The sequence below is a fragment of the Pan paniscus genome, chromosome 5 (assembly GCF_029289425.2).
Source record: "Pan paniscus chromosome 5, NHGRI_mPanPan1-v2.0_pri, whole genome shotgun sequence".
In the NCBI taxonomy this organism is placed as follows: Eukaryota; Metazoa; Chordata; class Mammalia; order Primates; family Hominidae; genus Pan; species Pan paniscus.
In genome coordinates, this window is record NC_073254.2 from 28219269 (window position 1) to 28246238 (window position 26970).

Sequence of the window (26970 nt, forward strand, 5' to 3'; positions counted from 1 at the left end):
TCTTGAACTCCTGGGCTCAAGTGATCCTCCCCATTCAGCCTCCCAAAGTGCTGGAGTTACAGGCAGGAATCACTGTGCCCAGCTGTTAACTGTTTAATATGAACATTTTGAAACATATACAAAAGTAGAAGGAATAGTATAATGAACCCACTTTAGCCATTCTCTATCTCTTCATCCCCTACTCCTCCTGGTGTAATTTACTTATCATAAAATTCACGCATTGTAGTTGAACAATTCCGTGAGTTTCAGTAAATTTAAAAAGTTGTCCAACCATCACAATTAAGTCACATTTTTGTTTTGTTTTAGTGTACAGTTCAGTGGATTTTGGCATGTGCATAAATTTGTGTACCATTTTGACAACGAGGATACAGACAATTTTAATCACCCCAAAGAACTCCCTTCTGCTGTCTATAATCACACCCTTCCCCACTCCTAACTTCTGGCAACTGTTGATTTGTTCTCCATCCCTAGAGTTTACCTTTTCTAGAATGTTATATAAATTGAAATATATAGTAGGTAGCCTTTTATGTCTGCATGGTGTCTTTGAGATTCATCCAAATTGTTTCATGTAGTCCATTGCTTTTTATTGAATAGTATTATGTTGTATGATGTACTACCATTTGCTCATCCATTCCCCTACTGATGGACATTTGGTTGTTTCCATTTTGGGGAGTTTATGAATAGAGTTGCTATCTAGAAACTTTTTTTTTTTTTTTAATGAGACTGGGTCTCATTCTGTCACTCAGGCTTGAATGCAGTGATGTGATCATAGCTCACTGCAGCCTCAAACTCCTGGGCCCGAGCCATCCTCCAGCCTCAGCCTCCTGAGTGGCTGGGACTACAAGCCACCACAACTGGCTAATTTTAAAATTGTTTTCTAGAGACAGTCTCATTATATTGCCCAGGCTGGTCTTGAACTTCTGGCCTCAAGGAATTCTCCTACCTTGGCCTCCCAAAATATTGGGTTACAGGTGTGAGCCACCACACCTGGCCCTAATCTTTTTTAATGAATTCATTTTTTAATAGTTCAGTCAGCCAGTTGGTTTCTGTTGTTTGCAATTAAGAATCAAATGGCTATTCCTCTATAACTGGAACATCCACAGATCTCACTCGCTAACAGTATAAATAAGCTCATTACCACATACTTATTTTATTAGTCAAATATGCCATACCTACATCACTACAGTATCCCAGGTATTGTTTTGCTTTGATTTTTGTTGTGAAGGGGCATCTTCAAACCCCTTCATGCCAGTGCCCATGTCAGCAGGATGACTCTTCCCCATCCACTGCTCAACAGTCTCCTTGGGCCATTGCCTACAGATCATTTGTGCCGTGTGATGGGTAATGACTTGTGAATCCTGCTCTTCTTGGTTTATATTCTTAGAGGCCGTAGGAGAGATCCTTAGACCCCAGGCATCACAGAATTTAATGAGCCAAATGCTTTACTTTTACATAAGCTCTTTCCTCTCTAAAGCTCAGGTGGTGTCAAGGGGACTGGCTTGGGCAGGCTTGCGTCATGACCACTATGCTCTGTCTACTTAGACCTGCTGCCCGGCTTCAGACCTTAGACTTATTGTTGAGACCAGCTCAACATGCCTTCCTGTTTCTTTCCTGAGGATGAATTCACTTCCAGGGTCCCCGCAGCCCACACTCTGTCTTCTAGAGAGCCCCCTTCCGCATTTCCCTGCCAGTTCACCACATACACCTTTCTTGGTGGTATCTTGTACCATGCATGTCCATCATGGGGAGGATAAGCAAGTTCAAAGGGCTGTGGACCTGGGTGAGGCCAGGACATGTGGAAAGTCCCAAGAGTTTCCACTGCTTTTTTCTCATCTTATGTCTCATTCTCCTCCTCTGCTTCCAAAAATCATCAGGTAAATGCCCTCTTGAACTTCCACTGGTAGGTAAACAAGGGCAGTAACTCTCAAACTGTAAAGTGCATAGAGTCACCTTAGGATCTGAAAATGCAGATCCTGATGGAGCATTTTAGAGTAGGGATTTATATTCAGCATTTCTAAAAACTTCCAGGTGTTGCTGATGCTGCTGTTTTCAGAATCACGCCTGTTTGACATGACGGAAATTTCAGAATCTGGTTAATATTCATTTTATGCCTTTCCAAGAGGGTTGATATATGGTTTCTTTTTCAAGGAGATTGATGAAACAGTACAAAGATGAGGGGGTTGATAGTTGCTAATAACTACTCAGATGTTATTTCAAAGTGAAATGTATAAAGTAATTTCATAACCTAGTCCTGGAAAGTAGCGAATGAACAGCAACTGCCTATTGGGTGGTACTGTATGCTAGGCACTATGTTAAATACTCTTTGTACCTTATTTCATTTAATCCTTACAACAATGCATTCAGAATGAGCATTATTAGCCCCATCTGAAAGGTGAAAAATCTGAGGTTCAAGATGCTAAGACAGAATTGGTGAAGACTGGATTCTTAAATCTGTGCTTTTCAGTCCCACAGAACATTGCCTGCAACACACTTCTACATGCACTCCAGTGTTTATCACACACTCAGTGGAGTAAGTGATCAAATCTGTTTATGAAATAAATACAGATCGAATATGTAATAAAATGGACAAATGTCCGCTGAAGTAGAACTTAAACCCAAGCTCTCTTCTGTGTGTTTCCTGAGGGTGTTTTTTGTTCCTACCGCTCTAATAAAGTGTCCTGATTAGAGACAATGCCGGTGCACTAGTTTTGCCTCAACTTCAATCTTTTGCCTTGACCTCTCACCAGATTATATTAAACTTCTTAAAGACTCTGATGAAAAAAATTTTTTAAATGCTTTATGCGCCTAAGGAAAATGTTAATATTTACAACAGGTACCCTGTAGAGCTCTGCATTAGAAAGGAAGGGAGAAAAAGCAAAGACTAAATTTCAGTATTTAAAGTTTTGAGGAGGGGCTAAAGAAAAAAACAAAAAGAGTATGTTTGATAGTAGAGTTTTATTATTTCATCCATGCACTGCTAATATTATCAGTACTCATACAGAGCTCACATTGAAGGCCTAGCCAGTTTTTGGCACATAAAAGATAAATGAATGAGTATATAAATGGATGGATGCTGTGATGGATGTATAGATGGATGGATGGATGAAATTATACTAGAGGTGGCTGCATCTACCCAGTCAATTTGAAGAATATTGGATTTTTATTCTCGTGTTTCTTAGCTTTCGACCTACTGTCTTATTTTTTGTTTTGTTCAGTTCTTCATGTAAAGATGACTTTTCGAAATGAACACATCCTTTGGTTAACTTCCACAACTTATTTTTAATTATAAAATACTTAGGAATAAATTAAATAGGAAAATGTGGAAAATTCATATGAAGAAAGTTGAAAACATTCCTGGGAGATTTACAAGATGACTTGAATAAATGGAAAGGTAAACATTGTTTTCAAATAGGAAAGTTCACTATCATAAATCTATTAATTCTCCTTAAAGCAATTTATACATTTAACTTGCTCCCTTCAAAAATATCAATAGGATTCAGTTTCTAGAGCTGCATAGCTTTTAAAAAAATTCTGCTTCCTTCCCCCTCCCTCCCATCTTCTCCTCTCCTTCGCCTCCCCACATGCTTGTACAAAGCGAAAGTTTTCTTCGTTGGAAAAACTGCACCACTCTTGGGGACAACCTGGGGACAGCAAGCAGAGGAGAGTGAGGGAGAGATGCTGCACTGGGAAAAAAAAAAAAAAGAGGACTAAGAGAAAGTCTACATTTTAATATTAAGGACCTCCCACCCCATCCCAAACCCTCTTCCACGACTCAGTCAGGAAAACTCTGGCAAACAGGCACATACCTTTCACCAACAGGATACTGTATGATACTTCTTTAAATACCTGAAAGCCTCAAAGACTGACATTTTTTGTGTCCTCCAATGAACTAGCTCTATCCTTGCCCAACAGTGAAGCCATTCCTCAACCCCCACCCCTACCTGGGATCATCCTATCCATTTTTGGTGTCTTGCTGTGAACAGACAGTCAAGGATCATCAGATACTTGAGGAAAGCCTCCAACATGAGAGACTGAAACAAACACAAAAGGAAGCAGGAGAAAATAGAGGCAATGTAGGGAGCAAAAGAAAAAAATGCACATTTTATATATATATGTTTTCATGTATCAGGATATTACACGCAATGTCCCTGGTTGCCTCAGAATGTTGCTTAGGTTCAGAAGGCTGAGAAGAAAAGAGGTGACGAGCACCCCCACCTTTGAAAGAGAGGTGCTAGACTATTCATAGTTGGCAACAGCATGGGCTCAGGAGCCAGAAGGCCTGGGTCCAAATTCTGACCCTGTAGTTAGCAACTCCGTGACCAGGGGCAGATTAGTTCATCTGTCCATGCGGTAAAATGAAGAAAATCAAAGCCTCTACCTCACTGGGTCATTGTGAGGATTGAAGAATAGAATAACCCATGGGGAATGTTCATAATAGTGCCTGGTGCTTAGAGCTCAGCGAACATTAGCTATTGTTACTGTTATGCCATTATTAGCCCCTCACTCATCCAGAGACACGTAAAAGGAAAAAAATTCTCTGACTATCGTTGTTAAAATGCAGGTATGTTTCTTATCTCTCATTGGTGAGGAGAACAAAGCTTTTCCCTACACCTCAAGACAAATGAGGAGGGCTTCAGAAAAACACCCAGAGAGCTTGACCTGTGTCCCTAGAGCTGGAGGACCTCAGGGACTGGTAGCCAATATGTACCTGTGAAAACCCACAGGAAAGAAGTGGCTAGGTGGGCCTGAGGGAACAGACCCAAGAGAGTTTGGGCTGTGTTAGGAATGCCTGTGTTTCCAGGATTCAGCAGTGAAAAGATTCAGGCACGTTTTCCACGGACTTGATACGGCCCCATGGGAAAGGGAGTTGGCTTTTAGTTTTCTTGGAGAGAATCCTGTTCTACCAGCTTTCTGTCAAGAGAAGGGCCCTCTGCTGGAAAAGATCCAAACCTACCAAGATGCAGAAGCTAAGGAGACCATGTCAAGGGAGCTAAGGTTATAAGAATCCCCCCAAACTATACAGGTCTCTCATCAGAGAAAGAATCAGCATTTGGAAACTGCTAGGACTTTGATCCTCATCCTTGAACAATTGTAGAGACCAAAGACCAGGGTGGAAAGGTATCAGAGACAAAGAGGTCCTCAAGCATGGACCTTCCCCACTAAACTCCCTCCTACCCCCACCCAATAACTATGGACAACCTTCCATCCAATGGTAAACACTGGGAGAGTAGAGAACTTGGACACCTCATTGGAGATGGATTGGGGTATTGTCTTAGTCCATTTGTGCTGCTGTCACAGAATACCACAGACTGGATAACTTATAAAGAACAGTAATTTATAAAGAACAGAAATTTCAGCCGGGCGTGGTGGCTCACGCCTGTAATCCCAGCACTTTGGGAGGCTGAGGCGGGTGGATCACGAGGTCAAGAGATCGAGACCACCCTGGTCAACGTGGTGAAACCCCGTCTCTGCTAAAAATACAAAAATTAGCTGGGCGTGGTGGCACTGTAGTCCAAGCTACTCGGGAGGCTGAGGCAGGAGAATCGCTTGAACCCAGGAGGCGGAGCTTGCAGTGAGCCGAGATCGCGCCACTGCACTCCAGCCTGGGCGACAGAGCGAGACTCCGTCTCAAAAAAAAAAAAAAAAAAAAAAAAGGGCTAATTGGTTGGTCAGGGATGGCTCATTCCTGTAATCCTAGCACTTTGAGAGGCCGAGGCAAGCAGATCACCTGAGGTCAGGAGTTCGAAACCAGGCTGGCCAACATGGTGAAACCCCGTCTCTACTAAAAATACAAAAACATTAGTTGGGCATGGTGGCAGGCGCCTGTAGTCCCAGCTACTCGGGAGGCTGAGGCAGGAGAATTGCTTGAACCCGGGAGGCAGAGGTTGCAGTGAACCAAGATTACGCCACTGCACTCCAGCCTGGCAACAGAGCAAGACTCTGTCTCAAAAAAAAAAAAAAGAAAGAAAGAAAAGAATATGGGCTCATCATCCAACCATCCAGCCATCGAAAGACAGTGTGTTGTTCTCATGGCCCCAGACTGCCTTCTGTTGCAGACTTGTCCTGACAACCTAGCTTTCCTCACTGCAGAGCATGCAAACACCTGCAATCCCCATTTTCCTGTCTGCCACCTCTCAGTTATTCATGTCAATTTTATTTCTTAAGATGTGCTGTGTGCACTATTGCTGTGTGTAGCAGGGTCGGGAGAATGCTATGGCTACATGTTACACGCAGATGCACTGACCAGCTGATGGAGGTTAGGGTCACAACTCGTGGTGCTGTATGTGATGCTCCAACTCAGGGCAGGGTCATTCTAGGAAATAAATCCCTAGGCATTTATTTCCATATTTATATTTGCACCAGAAGCTTAAAGAGGACAGTTCACCCCTGAGAGACAGCAGTGATAACCAGTAAAGTGAGAGATCCCAAGAGGATGTAAAACTCAGGATGGAGAGAGATTTTCTTTCCAGAGTTAAAGCTTGACATGTCTGAATCTCACCAAAGGAAATAGGCAAAATTATTTTCCAGTGTATGTGCTTCTAAACTCTTCTGTCACCTACCCACATGTCCCAGGAAAACCTCTGTAAATAGGATGAGTTATCAATGAACTCTATCTTGCTTGTTTATTTTTTATTTTGTGCTGCTACAGACACTCATAAGCAGAAAGAAAAGGTCATTCGCCTCTTAAATTTTAGTAAAGATAGCCCAAGCCATTATCCTCTGAGTTTGAGGCTGCTTTTCCTGTGAGATTGTTCATTCATTTATTTAATATGTATTTACTAATTCAGCATCTACTATAAGGGATCCTGAGGTGCTGGGAATACCACGGGGAGCAAAACAAAACAAGAAATCACCTTCACAGCCTGGTGGAGGAGAGAAACTTTAATCAAATACACAGAAATATATTTAAAATCTCAATTGGGATAAGTGCCATGGTGCTACAGGAGCTTATATTAGAGACAAGGGACCTCATGCAGTTGTGAGGGAGGAGGGTTTAAGAAGGCTCCCCCCGCCCCACCCCACCAAGGGACAATTGAATTGAGACTGGAAGGATGAGGGGAGTTACTGTGGAGGGGATAGGAAAAAGTCATCTGGGAAAAGAGAACGGCCTTTTAGAAGGGCAAGGCCATCGAGAAATTAAGCTGGAGTTGCCTGAAAGATGGAAAGGATAGTGGCTGATGTATCAAGATGAGGAAGTGGCTCGACACTGGTCAGGGAGAGTTGGCGTTTCCAAGTCTGGGGGAAGGGATGAGTTCCAGGGCTGGTATGTGGATGGCAGGTGCCTCCATCTTGATGGAATATAATGCCCCAGAAGTGGCAGAACCTGTGGGTGGTGAAGGCTACATATCGGGCCTGTGGACTGTGAAAGTTTGCAATAACTGGCACTGTCTCCCTCTTCTTCCAATTGAAAGGATTAACACACAATGGTCAATATGAAAGCACAAAAGAAATGGAATACACTTTAACGAGAATTGGTATGTGTAGCAGCTTGGAACCTTGTCTTTGAAGTCAAAACACTTAGATTTAAATCCCAGCTCTACTGTTACTGGTAAATTGCGTTCTTTTCCTAGTCTGTATCAGTTGCAAAGAAAGCACACCAACTGGAAAAAACGGCAAGCGGGTTTCATTCCTGGCCAGGAATAGAGAAGGAGTAAACTTTCACTCTAGAGACCCCCTTCTTCCGGAGCTTTGGGAAGCTGGGGAATTGTAAGGCGTTAGATTTGGAGTGGGGAGGCATGCAAGCATATGCCGGGAGGAACTCTAGACGCACAGGTGCATTTCATAAACATGCCTCTTCATACAATGCACTATCAGAAAATGGCGGCGATTCTCTTCTACGGGTCGGGAGTGGAGCATATAATGATGTATTAATGATCTAAAAGTAACAAGGGGTGGCTGGTTCTGGTTTTCTCTGGTTCCTAGTAGGCCTTATCTTTCTCTGGTACTTGGCAAAGGGCAGTGAGGCTCCCGGGCCAACCGCAGTTGTTTTAAGCTGGGTTACCTATAGATAAAGAGACGAGGAAAAAATCAAACAAACAAAACGGTTTAAAAAACAATGAGCATTTTCAGCTGTCTACTGTTTAAGAAAATAATGAGCTCTCAGTTTTGCCCTCTGAGCGATTTCTCCAGGACTGCCCTGGTAACACTACTACTCAACAGTTTTGTGCTTTGCGCAGTTACTTGACCTCCCTGGGCCTCGGTTTCCCCACCCATAAAGTGGGGATAACAGTACCTATTTCATCAGGTGGTGGGGACGATTTAAAATGGTTAATAATGTGCAGTTCTTTAAAGTGTCTGGCTCAGAATAAGCACCATACACGTTAGGGGGAAAAACAGCAGCCGGATGTGAGGCCCTCCCCAATTTCGTTACTCCATAAACCTCTGAGTTGCTGGTAACAGCTGCAGGAGTGAGAAGGGCCTCAATATGGGCTGAATTTCCAGCCAAACTGTGGGAAGTGGCTGAGATTTTAGGTAGGCAAAAAATGTTAATGTAACATTTTTGGCTCCCAAGTTCTCAGACCACTTACTTCCCTTTCTAGTCCACTGACATGCCCGCAAGCAATTCCATTCTGCCAAGTGGTGCTGGTGGCAAGCCGGAATCCAAGAAAAAGGAAAGACTCCGATTTTAAGGGAACGGGGACATGCGGAGCCACGTGAGTCACCGGGTCCCAGAGCCACGGAAGGCTCTCAGCTCAGCAGTCAGAGTGCACTCGTCATTGCGTTCGAGGTTAGGTGGCCTAGCCTGGGAACCAACTCACCGTCATTTGAAATCGTTTCAGGGAAAATGACCCTAACATTTAAAATCCTCTCTCCTGAAGTTGTGTGGTCCAGCCGTTTGCTGAAGGAGGAAGCAAAGCCGGTAGTAACTCACTACATATTTGGGCAGTGGAATGAACCCTGGAAGCTGACAAAGTCGAAGCAAGTCACTGCGCCGCCCCCACCCCCACCCCAAATAAAAACAGAGAGACAATCCTTCAATTATAAAGAAGACCACGGCGCCCGGGTCTCCGGCAGGGGCCGCTGCAGCCGAGCAGAACGCTGAGCCGCTCCGCCCCACGGCCTCCTCTCCAGCCGGCGCGCCCGCCTCCCGCAGGTGCGTCTCTGCCTGCGCCGGGCCGGGGTCTCCGCGGCCTCTCCCGCTCGGGCTCCGGCTTCGAGGCCCCGACCAAGCACTGCTCTCGCGGGACTGCGCGCACCGCCCAGGGCCTGCCGCGGGCTCGCGAGCGGAGGTGGCACCGGTCCGCGGTGCGCATGCGCGGCCCGGCCTCTGCCCTGCGGTCCCTGGCTGGTGACTGGCTAGCGGTTGGAGGAAGGGATGTGGGGGATGGTGGGTGGGTACAGAGAGCTGGGAGGGAGGCACCCCGGGGGGCGGGGCGTGGGAGACTGTCTTCGGGGGCGCGAGCTGCCCCAGGTGAGCCGTGGCTCAGGTCCGGAGCGCGGTCGGGACACAGCGCTTCTAGGAGAAAGCCTGGAAGGCGCTCCGGGGGTACCCAGAACTCTTAGCGGGCCGGCAGCATGTGCGGGGCCCAAGGTCTTCCGGGCTCTGCGTGGGGGTCGTTGCGGCTGGAGACCAGGGAGGGGGATGGAAACGGGCTTGGAAAGTAATCCCACCCGAGCAGGTGGGCATGGGAGGCCGCTGTGCTGCGGAGCCCCGCGAGGGCTCCGAACGGAGCCTCCCTTTTCAGAAAGGTCACCCTGGTCATTGCAGCTGCCAGGGTGACCGAGGAAGGTGGCCGGGGTGGAGGCAGTGGGCGTGGAGAGGGGTCGGATTCCGGACGTAGTTTGAAGGTGGAGCCGTCAGGTTCTGCTGAGCAGCTTGGCTATGGGGCGTGCGAGAAGGGAAGGCTCAGGGCCTAGTCCCTGGGCACGAGTAGCAGCCGGAAGGATGAAGTCCCAGTGCTTCGGGAGGAGGCGGCTTGAGGACGGCTCTGGAGCTCAGGCTTGCCCGCGTGGAGTGGAAGCTGCCTCTTGGACACGGGGCGGGGAGGCCGCATGCAGTCTGGAGCGCTGGGAGGATGGGATATCCAGAGGGGCAGGGCTGGAGGGGTAGGAGGAAAACCTGAAGAAGGTGGCGCCCGGAAGCCCGGGAAAGTGATGAACTGGGTCAGAGGCCGGGTATCAACAAATAGGAGGGTGGAGACGACCTTGAGGAAAGCAGGTGATGGAACGGGAGGGAATGGGGCCCCCTAGTGGAGACACCTGGGAGTGATGTATTGCATTTATTTAGCTCTTAGGCGTTCAAAAATTATTTATTGGGAGCCTGTACAACTTTTTGCAGTTCATTGCATTATCCTTAGCATGTATTTTGTTTTATATAAATATGTATATTGATATAATTATTTTTATTGACAAATTTATATATTTATAGCGTACAGTGTAATGTTTTGATATACGTATACATTGTAGAAAGATTAAATCAAGCTAATTGACATATCCATCACCTCACCTACTTATTTTTTGTGGTGAAAATCTACTCTCCTGGAAATATACAATATATCATCAACCATGGTCACCATGCTGTGCAGTAGATCACTAAAACTTACTCCTCTTACCTAACTAAAACTTTGTATCCTTTGACCAACATCCCTCCCTTCCACATCAGCCCTCTGCCAGGCCCCTGGTAACCATCATTCTACTCTGCTTCTATGAGTTCAACTTTTTTAGACCCCAAGTATGTAAGTGAGATCATATGCTATTTGTCCTTCTGTGCCTGGCTTATTTTACTTGGCCTAATGTCCTCCAGGTTCATCCATGTTGTTGCAAATGACAGAATTGCCTTCTGTTTTAAGACTGTATAGTATTCCATTGTATATATGTGCCACATTTTCTTTATTCGGTCCTCAGTTGATGGATACTTAGTTGCTTCTATATCTTGGTTATTGTGAATAATGCTGAAAACAACACAGGAATGCAGCTATCTCTTCAACATACTGATTTCAATTCCTTTGTATATATACCCAGAAGTAGGATTTCTGGGTCATGTGGTAATTCTATTTTTAGATTTTTGAGGAGCCTCCATACTGTTTTCCAAAATGGCTGTACTAATTTACATTCCACCAACAGTGTACCAGGGTTCCCTTTTCTCCACATTCTGGACAAAACTTGTTGTCTTTGATCTTTTTTATAATAGCCATTCTAACAAGCGTGAGTTGGTAGCTCAGTGTGATTTAATTTGCATTTCCCTGGTGGTTAGCAAAGTTGAGCGTTTTTCATGTATTTGTTGACCATTCATATGTCTTCTTTTGAGGAATACCTGTTCAGGTTCTTTGTCCATGTTTTAACCGGGTTATTCGTTTTGTTTTGTTTTGCTGTTGAGTTTTTTGAGTTTCTTATATATTTTAGATAGGAGCCCCTTATCAGATGCATGGTTTGCAAATATTTTCTCCCAGTCTGTGGGTTGTCTCTTTACTCTGTTAATTATTTTCTTTGCTGTGCAGAGGCTTTTCAGTTTGATGCAATCCCATGTGTCTATTTTTGCTTTTGTTGCTTTTGGGGTCCTAGCCAAGAAATCATTGCCCAGACTAATATGGAGTTTTCACCTATGTTATCTTCTATTAGTTTTACAGTTTCAGGTCTTATGTTTGAGACTTTAATCTATTTTGAGTTGATTTTTGTATATGGTGTGAGATAAGGACTCAATTTTGTTATCCAGCATGTGGATATTCAGTTTTCCTGATGCCATTTATTAAGGAGACTTTCCTTTTCCCACTGTGTGTTCTTAGCACCTTTGTCAAAAATCAATTGACTGTAAATACTTGGGCTTATTTCTGGGCTTTCTATTCCTGTTCCATTGGTTGATGTGCCCATTTTTATGCCAGTGCCATGCAGTTTTGATTACAATGGCCCTATAATATATTTTGAGATTAGGGAGTGTGATCCCTTTGGCTTTGTTCCTTTCGCTCAAGACTGCTTTGGCTATTTAGGGTCTTTTGCAATTCCATATGAACTTTAGGATTGTTTTTTCTATTTCTGTGAAAAATGATATTGGAATTTTGATAGAGATTACATTGAATCTGTAGATTGCTTTGGATAGTATGGACATTTTAACAACCATTAATTTTTCTAATCCCTGAACATGGGATACCTTTACATTTATTTGTGTCTCTTTTCTCACATCAGTGTTTTATGGTTTTCAGTGTACAGGTCTTATATCTTTGGTTAAATTTACCTGAAGTGGTTTTTTCTTTAATGCTTTTATAAATGAAATTGTTTTCTTAATTTCTTTTCATATAGGTTGTTGTTAGAGTATAGAAACACCACTGATTTTTATATGTGATTTTGTATCCTGCAACTTCCCTGAATTTGTTTATTAGTTCTAACAGTTTTTTTTGGTTGAGTCTTTAGTGTATTCTGTATATAAAATCATACTATCATCAAACAGGGATCATGCTGATAAAATGATCTTATATATAGAAATCTCATATATCTTATATGTCTCTATATATTATATATATATTTTATATATCCCTATAGATCTCTCTGTATATCTTATATACATAGATATTATATATCTATATTTTATATACATATCTATATTATATATAGATCTTATATATAGAAAACATATATAGAAAAATTCTTCCCTTCCTATTTGGATGACTTACTTCCTTTCCTTGCATAATTGCTCTGGCTAGGACATCTAGTACTACACTGAATAGACAATGTGAGAGTGAGCATCATTGTCTTGTTCCTGATCTTAGAGGAAAAGCATTCAACTTTTTACCGTTGAGTATGATTTAGCTGTGAGTTTGTCATATTTGGTCTTTCTGTGTCACAGTACTTTCTATACTTATTGAGAGTTTTTATTATGAAAAGATGTTGAATTTTGTCACATGCTTTTACTGCATCTTTTGAGGTGATCATACAGTTTTTGTCCTCCATTTTGTTAATATGGTATATCTCATTTATTGATTTGTGTATGTTGAGCCATCTTTGCATTCCAGGGATAAATCTCAATCATGATGAATGATCCTTTTAACGTGTCAGTGAATTCAGTTTGTTAGTATTTTGTTAAGAATTTTTGCATTTATGTTCATCAGGGATATTGGTCTGTAGTTTTTCTTCTTGTAACATCCTTCTCTGGCTTTGGTGTCAGGGTAATACTGGCCTCCTAAAATGAGTTTAGAAGTATTTCCTCCTCTTTAGTTTTTTAGAAGAGTTTGAAAATAATTGGTATTGGGAGGCCGAGGCAGGCGGATCACGAGGTCAGGAGATCGAGACCATCCTGGCTAACACGGTGAAACCCCGTCTCTACTAAAAATACAAAAAATTAGCCGGGTGTGGTGTCGGTCACTTGTAGTCCCAGCTACTCAGGAGGCTGAGGCAGAATGGCATGAACCCGGGAGGTGGAGCTTGCAGTAAGTGGAGATGGCGCCACTGCACTCCAGCCGGGGGGACAGAGCGAGACTCCATCTCAAAAAAAAAAAAAAAAAAAAGAAGAAGAAAAAAAGAAAATAATTGGTATTAGTTCTGCTTTAAATATTTGGTAGAATTCAGGTCATCAGTGAAGCCATCAGGTCCTGAGTTTTCTGTAAATTTTTTTCCCTCAAATTTCTGATATAATCTTTCACTTCTATCTTTCAGAATTGGTAGGGTGCCCCCCTTTTTCACAGAGAACATACAGGCTTTTAAAAAAAATCTGTTAGGTGAGTTTCAGATTTCATGAAAAGGCATCATTAAATGACATTACTTGGATTAATGTCAATTTATAAGAACCTGCCTAGCAACCAAAAAGCTCCCAATGACTGATCAATGAGTTTATTTCCTCCCTCAAGGCCTCTTTTCCCACCTGGAAGATAAAATCAAGGCAGGAGTCTTCACCCAGGGTAGCTTTCACCCTGAGTCCTCTTTCCTCTAACTGTCACAATGGTGCCCTGTCACCCTTCTGACATTGCTTCTAAATTTGAACAGGGTTGTAACCTTGTGGAAACTAGAACCACTGCCTGCCCTGACACCCTAGTAAAGCAGATACATGTTGGCACAAAGGATGTTTTCAATAAAGACTTTGTAGTAGTATCTTAAAAGACTATTTAGTAGCAAATACTAAATTGTATTTAGACTTTTAGTCTTAAAATACTTTGTAGTCGCAAATAAAGACTAAGAAAATAGTTTTATGTTACAAACATTTACGATCTTGGGAATAATTCCAGGTGACATTGTTCTTAATTTCTTTTAAATTCTTAATGACTTTTACAATCCTACCTTCATGCCTGATTAAAAAAATGACAGTTTATTCAGTAGTTTTTTGAATTCTTTTACAGTAAGTGGAAATGTTTTCTAACATATAAAAACCTACAGAAGAAGAAAATAATTTTCTGGATCAAATTAGAAGTCTGTATTATATTGATGTCTCCAGATTCAAATATATTAGAAAGCAGCAGTGGAGACAACCATCTTCATTTTGGGAGAAATAACTAAAGGTATGTATTAAGCTCAAGATGATAGCCTAAGTAACTTCATGCAGCATATAAGAAGCTTTTAGTTACGGTTAGGCAGTATTCAGAGTTTTGATCGTCACAATTTTCATGACATGCAAGTTTAATAATTGTCATCTCTAACGATATTTTTAAAACTTCATGCCCCTAATTATTGAAGCTGGGTGATAAGAATATAAGGGTTCCCCATACTACACTGTTTATTTTTGTATATGTTTAAGTTTTTCCAGATTTTAACAAAAAACCCACAAACTATATTAGCACCTCATTTGTTCCTTACCGAGTTTTCCAGGTAAATTGAAGTTTGTCAAAAGTTTATCATGCCCATGCTAGTTGAAGATCATGGCAATCCATTTTCCTCAAGCTTTCTTTAAATCAAGCACTGGGGTGATATTCATGTTGGTTGGATGTCACCATTGTCACTGAGTCTGGGAGCTGCTCACCAGAGTGGCTGCTGGGGCCCATGAGTCTGTTCACTTCCCTCTAGCAGCCAGTCTGCCTGCCTTCCCTGCAGAAGTAACTTTAGGCAGCCAGACAGCCTTGTCCCCTGAGGTTGTTCTGGAGACACTACACCATGTTTCTCTAACCTCTTCTCTTTTTGAGTGTCAATCTTCTTCTACAGTCTTTTTGATTGCAGAAGAGACAGGATACACTGAAAACGTGTTGACTTGCTTGCTTATTTGTAGGTGAGGTTTATCATATTACTCCTTACGCACTGTAAAATTCACCCTTTTTATTATACAGTTCTATGAGTGTTGAAAAAAATCACAAAAATAAAGATAATGTAATTTTACGTTGCTCTAAAAATTTCTTTGCTCCCCCTCACTCCCCCGACCCCTGTCCCTGGAAACCACTGGTATGATTTCTGTACCAACAGTTTTGCCTTTTTAAAATGTCTTATAAATGGTCTCAAAAACTATGTAGCCTTTTGTATCTGGCTTCTTTCACTTAGCATAATGCTTCTCTGTCTCTCTTTCCCTCTCCCTCCCTCTGTTTCTTCCTCTCTTTTTCTCTTTCTCCCTCACTCTCGCTCCTGCTCTGGCCTTCTCTCCTTTCTTTGACAGGGTCTCACTCACCCAGGCAGGGAGTCCAGTGGCACAATCATGACTCACTGCAGCCTCAACCTTCTGGGCTCAAGTGATCCTCCTACCTCAGCCTCCTGAGTAGCTGGGACCATAGGCATGCACTGCCATGCCCAGCTACTTTTTTGTAGAGATGGGGTCTCACTTTGTTGCCCAGGCTGGTCTCAAACTCCTGGGCTCAAGTGATCCTCCTGCCTCAGCCTCCCAAAGTCCTGGGATTACAGGTGTGCGCCACCATGGCTGGCCCTTTTTTTTCTTGTTGTGAAGCAATTTTATTTTGAAATAATTTTAGTTTTACAGAAATGTTGCAAAAATAGTACACAGAGTTCTCATTATACCATTTACCCAATTTCCTCTAATGTTCACATCTTACCTAACTAGAGTGCAATGATCTAAACCAGGACAAGTACTACACCTAGACATTTACATATACAGTACTAGTAACTAATTTACAGGCTTCATTCAAATTTTGCCATTTGTCCTACTAATGTCCCTTTTCAGGTCTTGAATCCAACCCAGGATCCCACGTAGCATTTACTTGTCATGTCTCATTAGGACCTGGGACAGTTTCTCCAGTTCTTATCTTTCAAAACTTTGATACTTTTCTGAAGAGTATTGGCCAGTTTTACTGTAGAGTGTGTAGAACGCCCCTCAGCTTGAGTTTGGCATTTTCTCATAACTAAATTGCAGTCATGAATGCCACACAAGTGATGCTTTTCCCTTCTCATTGCATCATATGAGGAGGTAGGTGGAGTCGCCATGTCTTATTACTGGTGATGTTAACTTTGATCACTTGGTTAAGGTGGTAGCTGCCAGGTTTTCTACTATAGAGTTATTATTGGATAACACTTTTAAAGATTCTTGTTCTTATTGCTGAAGAGTCTTCATGGCATGGATAAACCACAATTTGTTTACCCATTTATAAATTGATGGACATTTGGTTTGCTTCTAGTCTTGAGCCTGGCACTATCTGATAGGCCTTGGTGTTCTGTTGAACATAAACCACGTCACAGAGCACCAATATCAGACAGGGCCACTCTGTGACCACAATGGGTCAGGACAAGAACAAGGCCACTCAGTAATCATGTCTGAACTGGGACCGAAACAGGAACATTGTTGAAGCCACAAAGATGACCAAACATCCTCCCATGCCGCTAACATGAGGGACTCCTGCTTGGCCACTCACAGCTCTAGCCTCTCTTCATTCCTTCCACCTTTTAGATAAGATCCATTAACAGCATCAAATCCAGAACAAAGCCCCACTTCCATGAACCTCTCCCCAACATGATCTAACACAAGCACAAATCCTCTAATCAGTCCATTCCAGGTTCCTAACAGATGCTGCAGTTCTTCATGGCGTGTTCTATCTCTCGCAACTTGCTCGAGTACAAGTGTGTTCCTTGGACTGGAAGGCATTGATAATCCAAACAATATAGAAACACATATATTGAAAATCCTTGCTCAGCTCTAATCTCCTTACATAGCGTTTCCCACCCTATACTCAATTCTTTTTACTAATTTCTTGTGAATTCTTTTTTTGTTTTTATAGCAAATGCAAGAAAGTTAAGGTATATTCTTTTATCCCCTTGCCTTTCTCTTACAAAATACAATTGTGGTAAAACACATGTAACAAAATTTAGCATTCTAACCATTACTAAGGGTACAGTTTAGTCTATTCGCATTGTTGTGTAGCTAATCCCCTGAACTCATTTCATCTTGTAAAACTGAAGCTCTATACTCATTATTTTGAAGTAAAATATGTGTCTAATAAAATTAACCCTTTGTTAGTATTGAGTTCTATGAGTTTTGACAGATACAGTCGTGTAACTACTACCACAATCAAGATATATACCATTGCCTCCCACCAAAAAAAAAAAAAAAAAAAAATTCCCGCATGCCCCTTTTTAATCACTCCTCCCCTTTCTGGCAACCACCGTTATATTTTCTGACCCCACAGTTTTGTTGGACAATCAGTGTCATTGTTCCAAATGTTGTCTTTCTCTGTGTTTGTTTTCTTTTTATAAAATTCCTCAGGTATAGACAAAGATTTACTGAATGTGCCTTAAGATCCACGAGTTTCTGTGACACAATGTTATCTTAATACTATTGTCACAGTACACTTCTTCCCTTCAGAATTTAGTTCTCAGTTAGAAATTACATTCTCATAGAAACTACTTTGGGCTGGGCGTGGTGGCTCATGCTTGTAATCCCAGCACTTCGGGAGGCCTAGGTGGGTGGATGGCTTGAGCTCAGGAGATCAAGACCAGCCTGGCCAACGTGGTGAAACCCTGTCTCTACCAAAAATACAAAAATTAGCCGGGCATGGTTGCGCGTGCCTGTAGTCCCAGCTACTGGGGAGGATGGGGTGGGAGGATCGCTGGAGCCCAGGAAGTCAAGGCTGTAGTGGGCCGTGATCACGCCCCTGCACTCCAGCCTGGGTGACAGAGTGAGACCTTGTCTGAAATAAAAGAAAGAAACTGTACTTTGACCGCAAGTTGAGAGACTAGTGGTGGTTTTCATACCTTTTTTTTTCTTCTTTGTTCTTTTTTTTTTTTTTTTTTTTTTGAGATGGAGTTTTCCTCTTGTTGTCCACGCTGGAGGGCAATGGTACAATCTCGGCTCACTGCAACCTCTGCCTCCGGGGTTCAAGTAGTTCTCCTGCCTCAGTTTCCTGAGTAGCTGGGATTACAGGCATGCACCACCACTCCCAGCTAATTTTTTGTATTTAGTAGAGACAGGGTTTCACCATGTTGGTCAGGCTGGTCTCAAACTCCTGACCTCAGGTGACCCACCCATCTCGGCCTCCCAAAGTGGTGGGATTATAGGCATGAGCCACTGCACCTGGCTTCATACCTTTTGAAAAGCAGCAAGTTTTCAAATGAATTCTCATATTTAACCCTTTCTCGTGCATTTTAGTGGTCCTCAAACTTGAGTAGTTACTAGAATCACCTGGAAATAGATGATTGGGGTCCACCCCCAGAGCTTCTGATTCAGCAGGTCTGAGGTGGAACCAGAGGCTGCATTTCTAACAAGATTTCAGGTGATGGCGACGCTGCTGGTCTAGGGAACACGCTTTGAGAAGCACTGCTCCAAGGCACCTCTGCACCTCTAGGAGCACTTGAGAACACAAACGGAAAACAGCCAGTTCAGAGGATGATCTGTTACTAAAGATTTTTTAAAGGACATTCGTGTATGTGTGCGTGTGGGTATAATATAATATACATGATGCGTTTCTGTAATATATAAAATATAAATATTTATACATATTTCCATATATAAAAATATTTGCTGATTGTTTCTACACCATTTGTTTTTGTGATTTTTCTAAAGCCCGCCTCAAGCATTAGAACTACAAACAAACCCTGATGCGACCTCTCCAGATTGTCCCAGGTCGATTGATTTCCCAGCTATATTGTGGCCTGAAGCCTCCAGCGTCCACACGAAACCAGATTTGCCCGAAAATGGCTCGGCCAAGTTCAAGTAAGTCATTTTACCCATTGCCTCACCTGCAGCCAAATGTGAAGTACCTGAAAGTCCTACACTTCGAGAGGAATGTCTCTGTCAAATTAGGTATTGGGCAGGGTTTTGGAGAAAGCCACTCTGTCGTCTTCTCTTTTTTTTTTTTTTTGAGACGGAGTCTTGCTCTGTCGCCAGGCTGGAGTGCAGTGGTGCGACCTCGGCTCACTGCAACCTCCGCCTCCTGGGTTCAAGCAGTTCTCTTGCCTCAGCCTCCCCAGGAGCTGGGACTGCAGGCACATGCCACCACACCCAGCTACTTTTTGTATTTTTAATAGAGATGGGGTTTCGCCATGTTGGCCAGGATGGTCTCGATCTCTTGACCTCGTAATTTGCCTGCCTCAGCCTCCCAAAGTGCTGGGATTACAGGCATGAGCCACCGCGCCCACCTGTCCTCTTCTCTTTTAGGTAACCCCTTCTAGGGCACCTTCAGAGCCTATCTCCTTGATACTCAAGTCCATCTAGGACATTTTGTTGCTTCTGCCAGAATATTTGCATTTAAGCTTTTTACACATGTTTTGTACTTTAAAATCCTTATCTCTCTGCAGGGGAGGAAAACTGGTGATTGTCCTATAGGGCAGTATGAGGTTAAATTTTCTCCTGGACAGAAATACTTTGCAGCTCTACCTGGCAAAAACCTACAAATTAACCTATCTGGGCCCTAGTCTATAGTGAACTCAGAAGAAGAATAGGCTTTTTCCTCTCTGGCTCCATTCATGTTTTGGCAGCACAAGGCTGAGAGAAATTCAGATGGTCACAGTGGAACAGAACAGAGGCCTCAGAAATAACACCACACATCTACAACCATCTGATCTTTGACAAACCTGACAAAAACAAGCAGCCTATCTCTGGAAGGGATGTGAGTTCAGGTAGAGCTTTAGTGTGATTGGTGGGGTAGTTGGGTTGGTTGCAACCTGACGAGAATGGCGTGTTGTGACCGTCTTTTGTTATTTCTTTTACTTTTTTATTTTTTAAATTATTTATTTATTTTTTTATTATAATTTAAGTTCTAGGGTACATGTGCACAACGTGCAGGTTTGTTACATAGGTATACATGTGCCATGTTGGTTTGCTGCACCCATCAACTCATCATTTACATTAGGTATTTCTCCTGATGCTATCCCTCCCCAAGCCCACCACCCCCCGACAGGCCCCAGTGTGTGATGTTACCCGCCCTGTACCCATGTGTTCTCATTGTTCAACTCCCACTTATGAGTGAGAACATGCGGTGTTTGGTTTTCTGTCCTTGCGATAGTTTGCTGAGAATGATGGTTTCCAGTGTCATCCATGTCCCTGCAAAGGACATGAACTCATCCTTTCTTATGGCTGCATAGTATTCCATGGTGTATATTTGCCACATTTTCTTAATCCAGTCTATCATTGATGGACATTTAGGTTGGTTCCAAGTCTTTGCTACTGTGAATAGTGCCGCAATAAACATATGTATGCATGTGTCTTTATAGTAGCATGATTTATAATCCTTTGGGTATATACCTGGTAATGGGATGGCTGGGTCAAATGGTATTTCTAGTTCTAGATCCTTGGGGAATCGCCACACTGTCTTCCACAATGGTTGAACTAATTTACACTCCCACCAACAGTGTAAAAGTGTTCCTATTTCTCCACATCCTCTCCAGCATCTGTTGTTTACTGGCTTTTTAATGATTGCCATTCTAACTGGTGTGAGATGGTATCTCATTGTGGTTTTGATTTGCATTTCTCTGATGACCAGTGACAATGAGCATTTTTTCATGTGTCTGTTGGCTACATAAATGTCTTCTTTTGAGAAGTGTCTGTTCATGTCCTTTGCCCACTTTTTGATGGGGTTGTGTGTTTTTTTCTTGTAAATTTGTTTAAGTTATTTGTAGATTCTGGCTATTAGCCCTTTGTCAGATGGGTAGATTTCAAAAATATTCTCCCATTCTGTAGGTTGCCTGTTTACTCTGATGATAGTTTCTTTTGCTGTGCAGAAGCTCTTTAATTTAATTAGATCCCATTTGTCTATTTTGGCTTTTGTTGCCATTGCTTTTGGTGTTTTAGTCATGAAGTCCTTGCCCATGCCTATGTCCTGAATGGTATTGCTTAGGTTTTCTTCTAGGGTTTTTATGGTTTTAGGTCTTACATTTAAGTCTTTAATCCATCTTGAGTTAATTTTTGTCTAAGGTGTAAGGAAGGGATCCAGTTTCAGCTTTCTACATATGGCTAGGCAGTTTTCCCAGCACCATTTATTAAATAGGGAATCTTTTCCCCCTTGTTTTTGTCAGGTTTGTCAAAGATCAGATGGTTGTAGATGTGTGGTGTTATTTCTGAGGCCTCTGTTCTGTTCCACCATGACCGTCTTAATTTCTCTCAGCCTTGTGCTGCCAAAACATGAATGGAGCCAGAGAGGAAAAAGCCTATTCTTCTTCTGAATTCATTTTTACCAGGAGTCCATGGTAGGGAAGAGAGGAAGGGAAGGGGAGGAGGGGTTGAGCCCTTATTGACAGTCTCTATCCTAGGCTGGGCATAGTGTGTGGCTCTGGGCTTATGAGGATGAGTAAGTTCCATCCCTGCTTAGAGGGAGTCAGCCATACATGAGAAACCAGTAGGATGCCCCTTATGGCTGGGATACAAAATGAGGCCACGTTCACTTTAATATTTAAGCTCACCATCTCTGAGCCCCCATCCCACTATGTTTCTTCCTTGCCTGCTTCCTGCCTGTCCCTGGTTCCATCCGTCAGGGGAGGGTTAGCCTCCCGTCATTCATTCAGTCCAAGGGTTAGCCTTGGTTGCCATTTCCTCAAGAGAGGAAGGCCAGGAAGCCTGCTTAGTCAGCTGAGGAATTCAGTTCCACATTTGCTGGAATTCTTAGTGCTTTAACACAGGGTGGCCATCCTTGGAAGATCTCCATATCCAGGGTGGGGCATTCCCGGCTTCAGTATCTTAGGCCTGCAGCAGGCAATGAGGTACAGCACTCGCTTCTCCAGGGGGAGGGCAGAAAAGGGGCTCTCTGTTCTCCTCCTGGCAGTGTATGTTCAGTGTTGTACCCCTTAATTCTGGCTTTCCAGGGCCACAGCGCTTACCTTACAAGGGCCTGCAGAGCTGCAGTGCCTAGGAGAGAAGCAGAAACAAGCTGTGTCCCCAGCTGACCTCCCTTTCCCAGTTTCTGCTGCCCAAGAGAAACAGTGGCAGCTTCCCCCATCATGAGTTCCAAGTCTGGCTCCTGCTTCTTGTCCTAGGATGAGGACATTTGTTTCAGGGGGAAAAAATCCCACCTTGTGATCCACGTAAAGTGCTTGGCATAGCACTTGGGGTGCAGGGAGCCCTCACCACCATAGCTGCTGTCCCTGTGGGTCTGTGTTCAGGCAGGAGAACTGCCTGGAGTTGCAGGACGGGAGGGCAAGCCATGGTCTGTGTCCACAATTACTTCCTCTCGTGTTATTCTCTGTCTTCAGTTCCCTTTGCTACCCCAAGTCTCTGGCAGTGTCCTGTTGAAAAGTTTGGCTCCTATTTGACTTGTCAAGAAGAAGGCCATGTGTCCTCAAATAAGACCCTTGCCCTCACCTTCAGTCGCTGTGCTGAGGGAAGCTGAAATTAGCAAGATCCCCAAAGGGAAGGTGAACTTGGGGAGGAAGGGTAGGCTTTGGGGTCCAGTGGGCCTCAACTCAGCACTCACACAAACATACAGGCTTGTTTTTACTTTTATGAAGGAAGATGGATTCCTTCCCACTAGGCTTTTTTTAATCTTCGTAACATGCCTGCTCTAGGGAAGGCACTACTGTGCACCTCAAAGAGCCAAGGAAAGTGAGGATGGAGAAAGGTACGTAACTTACGTGAGATCACACATTTGTGTGGGAGGCAGAGCTGCGGTGCAGAGCCGGCTGTGTGTGCCCAAAGCCCCTGCTGCTTTAAAATAGTGTACACTCACCCAGCAGGTCACATGGGGATGGTGTTTTCATGGTACAGGAATGATGTTTGTTTATCTTAAAGTATAACTTCACACTAGGTCAAGTTTCAAGATACAGACAATTGATATGGGATACAAATGTCCAAACAGTACACTGGATTGATAAAGATTTCACTCTGTTTAGGTATGGCAGATTTTCGGAAGTTTTTTGCAAAAGCAAAGCACATAGTCATCATCTCAGGCGCTGGTGTTAGTGCAGAAAGTGGTGTTCCGACCTTCAGAGGAGCTGGAGGTTATTGGAGAAAATGGCAAGCCCAGGTTTGTAAAGTTTCCAGAACATTAAAAGCGTCTGTCGAATGAAACCATAACAGAGTTTGACTCAAATCCTATACCGATCCCCGAAACCCCGGGGAAATGTTTTTAAGTGAACTGTGACCCTATTATCTCATTGATTTTGGCATAAACACAAAGTTCCTATGACTAAGATCAAAATTTAAGCAAGGCTGCCACTTTCCTTCCTAGATAGGTGTGGATTGCATTTATTCAGGTAACAGTTTCTCCTAATAATTGTGTTAAAGTGAAATCAGAAGACCTTGGTTAGCATCATTCATTACTTTATTCTAAAGTTATTGAACTCAAGTATGACACATAAAGTTTCTGTGAACTTTTCATGTTAAAACTAATGTCAGTTATTGAAGGGTTAGGATTTGATATTCAAAAATTTATAGGAAGCCCTTCAGAATGTAAGTTCTGTGAAGGTGCGGATTTTTTTAATTCAATTTTTATTGAGATCTAATATACATAAAGTAAAAGTCACCAGTTTTAAGTGTACAATTTAATGAGTTTTAACAAATGGACATAGTTGTATAGCCAGCATCATAATCACAATATGGAACAATTCTGTCCCTCCAGAACATTCCTTCATGGCCCTTTGCAGTCTGTGCTCTCCCATCCCACTGGCTCAGGAAATCCCTAGCTTTGGAAGACAAGGAATTGTTTGATTGTTTGAGATGGAGTTTTGCTCTTGTTGCCCAGGCTGGAGTACAATGGCGTGATCTCAGCTCACTGCAACCTCCGCCTCCCAGATTCTCCTGCCTCAGCCTCCCGAGTAGCTGGGATTACAGGCATGCACCGCCACACCCGGCTAATTTTTGTATTTTTTAGTAGAGACAGGGTTTCACCATGTTGGCCAGGCTGGTCGCAAACTCCTGACCTCAGGTGATCCACCCATCTTGGCCTCCCAAAGGGCTGGGATTACAGGCATGAGCCACCGCGCCCGGCCTCTGTTTGTTTTATTCATTGCATTGTCTCCAGTTTCCAGAACTCTGGCACATTATAGGTGCTTAACGGATTTTCGTTGGCTGAACGAAAGCAGTCATAAATAAATACTGCAATACATGTCTTCCATGGTTAGTAGCTCATTTCTCATTGAATGCAGAGTTCATGAAGCTGCCCCTTCCTTTTTCTGAACATCTGAGCCTGGCAGATGTTTGGGTGTTTTGCCTCCTGCCTGCTGCCATCTGGGCGAAGGGTGGGGGTCATTACCTTAAAGGTGAAGTGGGGAGAAAGGAGAGCAGAGAACATTAGGGGCCAGCAAGAAAGAGGGGCCACTGGGCATTCCCTGGATTAGCAGCTGCAGAGGGTGGGAGGTCAGAGGGTGCGGGAGGATCTCGGAGGAGGGGCGCTTAGTTGCGTCCGAAAAGGCTCAGAGTTTGCAGACAAAGCAAAGAAGTCAATAGAATGTATTTGACTCCAACACCCTTCCAGGGACACCTGTGGACATGTTCCTGTGCCACCTATAAACTGCTCCAGGCCATGTGTTCTAGGTGAAGAGCAGGGTCAGTGTGGGTCAACCTCTCACATGGCAAAGGCTGGCATTGCCACTAAGCAGAGGGGCCTTTACGGTAGAATGAAATGCACATGTGTTCAATGTAGGAAGTGTCTCCTTGATAAAGAAGCCATATTTCTTTTTAAAATTATTGAGGCAGAATTTCCTTAGAATAAAATGCACCCATGTGCATTGTGTGTACAGTTTGATGAGTTTTAACAGGTGCATGCAACTGCGTAACACCCCCACCTCCACTATCAAGAAACAGAATGTTTCAGTCATCGCTGAAAGTTCCCTGTGCCTTTCCCTGCCAGCCCCCAGCCCCAGACAACCCCTACTTGGCTCCTTTACCAGAAAGGAGGTTTGTTTCTCCCAGAACCATATTTAAAGTGTATGTATTTTATCTATTCTGTTTATATATAAAAATACTTTTTATGTGTAGCTGTGTGTGTGTTTAGCTGTGTGTGTAGTTGCATGTATGTGTGTAGCTGTGTATGTATGTAGATGTGTGTACTTCTGTGCATGTAGGTGTGTGTATGTAGATGTAATTGGGTGTATATGTTTAGTTGTGTGTGTATTAACAGATATGTGTAGTTATGTGTATGTTGTGTAATTGTGTATGTTTAGTTGTGTGTGTGCAGTTGTGTGTATGTAGATGTGTGTAGTTGTGTATGTAGATATGTGTGTATGTTTAGTTGTGGGTGTAGTTGTGTATGTAGTGTGTATGCACAGTTGTGTGTATGTAGATGTGTATATGTTTAGTTGTGTGTAGTTGTGTGTATGTGTGTAGTTGTGTGTGTGTTTAGCTTTGTGTAGTGTGTGTGTGCAGTTGTGTGTGTATGTAGATGTGTGTAGTTTGTGTAGTAGCATATGTGTGTTTAGCTATGTGTGTGCAGTTTATACGTAGATGTGTGTAGTTGTGTGTGTTTGTGTGTGTAGTTGTGTGCATGTTTAGTTGTGTGTATAGTTGTGTGGATGTAGATGTGTGTAGTTGTGTGTGTATCTTTTGTGTGTGTAGTTATATGTATGTAGTTGTGTGTATGTCTAGTTTGTGTGTGTGTGCAGTTGTGTGTGTGTAGATATGTGTAGTGTGTATGTATATTGAGTTGTGTGTGTTTAGTTGTGTGTAGATGTGCGTGTATGTAGATGTGTACTTGTGTGTGTGTGTATAGCCATAGCTATAGTTACAAAAACTGAGTTTCTCACCCATGGTCATTAGACCTCAATGGGCATTTTGCATTTCATGTTTTCCCTGGGTGTAGGTCAAAATGAGATCCACTTCGTATGTTTTAGGGCTGCATGAAAAAGGGGACTCGACCCAAAATACCTTCCTGCATGTTCCTTTACTTCATCTTCACAACTTACTTGGGAGGTAAATGGGACAGGTTGCATCATCCCTGTTTTGTCACTAAGGAAATTGACTGATTTCTCCAAGGTCCCTGGGCAGTCCCAGGATGGGGACGTAGGCTGGTACCCAGACCCTGCCTGGCATCTGCCATGTTGTTTGAACATAGTGCTGCCATCTCCAGCCTGCACCTTCCCGACGCTGCCTGTCTCTGCCTTAGGGAGGAAGGGCCTGTGCCCCAGGGTTCAGCATCCTGGCTGTCTCTGCCTCCCTCACTCCTGCCTCCTCTCCCACCCCCAGGACCTGGCAACTCCCCTGGCCTTTGCCCACAACCCGTCCCGGGTGTGGGAGTTCTACCACTACCGGCGGGAGGTCATGGGGAGCAAGGAGCCCAACGCCGGGCACCGCGCCATAGCCGAGTGTGAGACCCGGCTGGGCAAGCAGGGCCGGCGAGTCGTGGTCATCACCCAGAACATCGATGAGCTGCACCGCAAGGCTGGCACCAAGAACCTTCTGGAGATCCATGGTGAGAGACCCCCAGACTCCCATTCAGGGAACCAGCTTTAAAACACCTGTCCTGCTGTTTCAGCATCACCTCTGGTGCCTTCCCTCCCTCCCTGCTGGACACCCGTCCTGTCCCATAGGATGCTGTGGCATTTCCTTTGGGGACATGTTAGTGTCCCGTGGCACCTGGGCAGCTGCCTTTGGCCATGGGAGGAGCCCCTGACCCACTAACATTATTCACTCAGCAGTTCCTACATCCTCGCTGCTCAGGGTGGTCTAAGAGCCAGCAACATTTGGCGTCCCCCAAGAGCTTGTTAAAAATGCAGAATCTCAGGCCCCATAGGCCCCACTGAATCAGAATCTGCATGTTCCCA

General features: G+C 43.5%; 1 protein-coding gene and 1 long non-coding RNA gene across 14 annotated transcripts in view; one reads left to right on the plus strand and one right to left on the minus strand.

Moving 5' to 3' along the window:
• Positions 1-6863: 6863 nt before the first annotated feature.
• On the minus strand, positions 6864-8897 carry LOC106634852 (uncharacterized). The gene is made up of 2 exons (XR_001338193.4): positions 8760-8897; positions 6864-8002 (listed from the first exon to the last, which is right to left on the minus strand). It is a non-coding gene; the product is annotated as an uncharacterized LOC106634852 (long non-coding RNA).
• Positions 8898-8993: 96 nt separating this feature from the next.
• The window catches only part of SIRT5 (sirtuin 5), a 37837-nt gene continuing 19860 nt past the window's right edge, over positions 8994-26970 (plus strand). The window contains exons 1-5 of one of the 13 annotated variants that reach the window (XM_008976758.6): positions 9002-9094; positions 14262-14420; positions 18848-18997; positions 23104-23237; positions 26393-26618. In XM_008976758.6, coding sequence (XP_008975006.1) covers positions 18883-18997; positions 23104-23237; positions 26393-26618 — 475 coding nt within the window. In that variant the 5' untranslated portion in view covers positions 9002-9094; positions 14262-14420; positions 18848-18882. The other 12 variants (XM_034961467.4, XM_034961466.3, XM_008976757.4 and 9 more) reach the window with 12 other exon arrangements.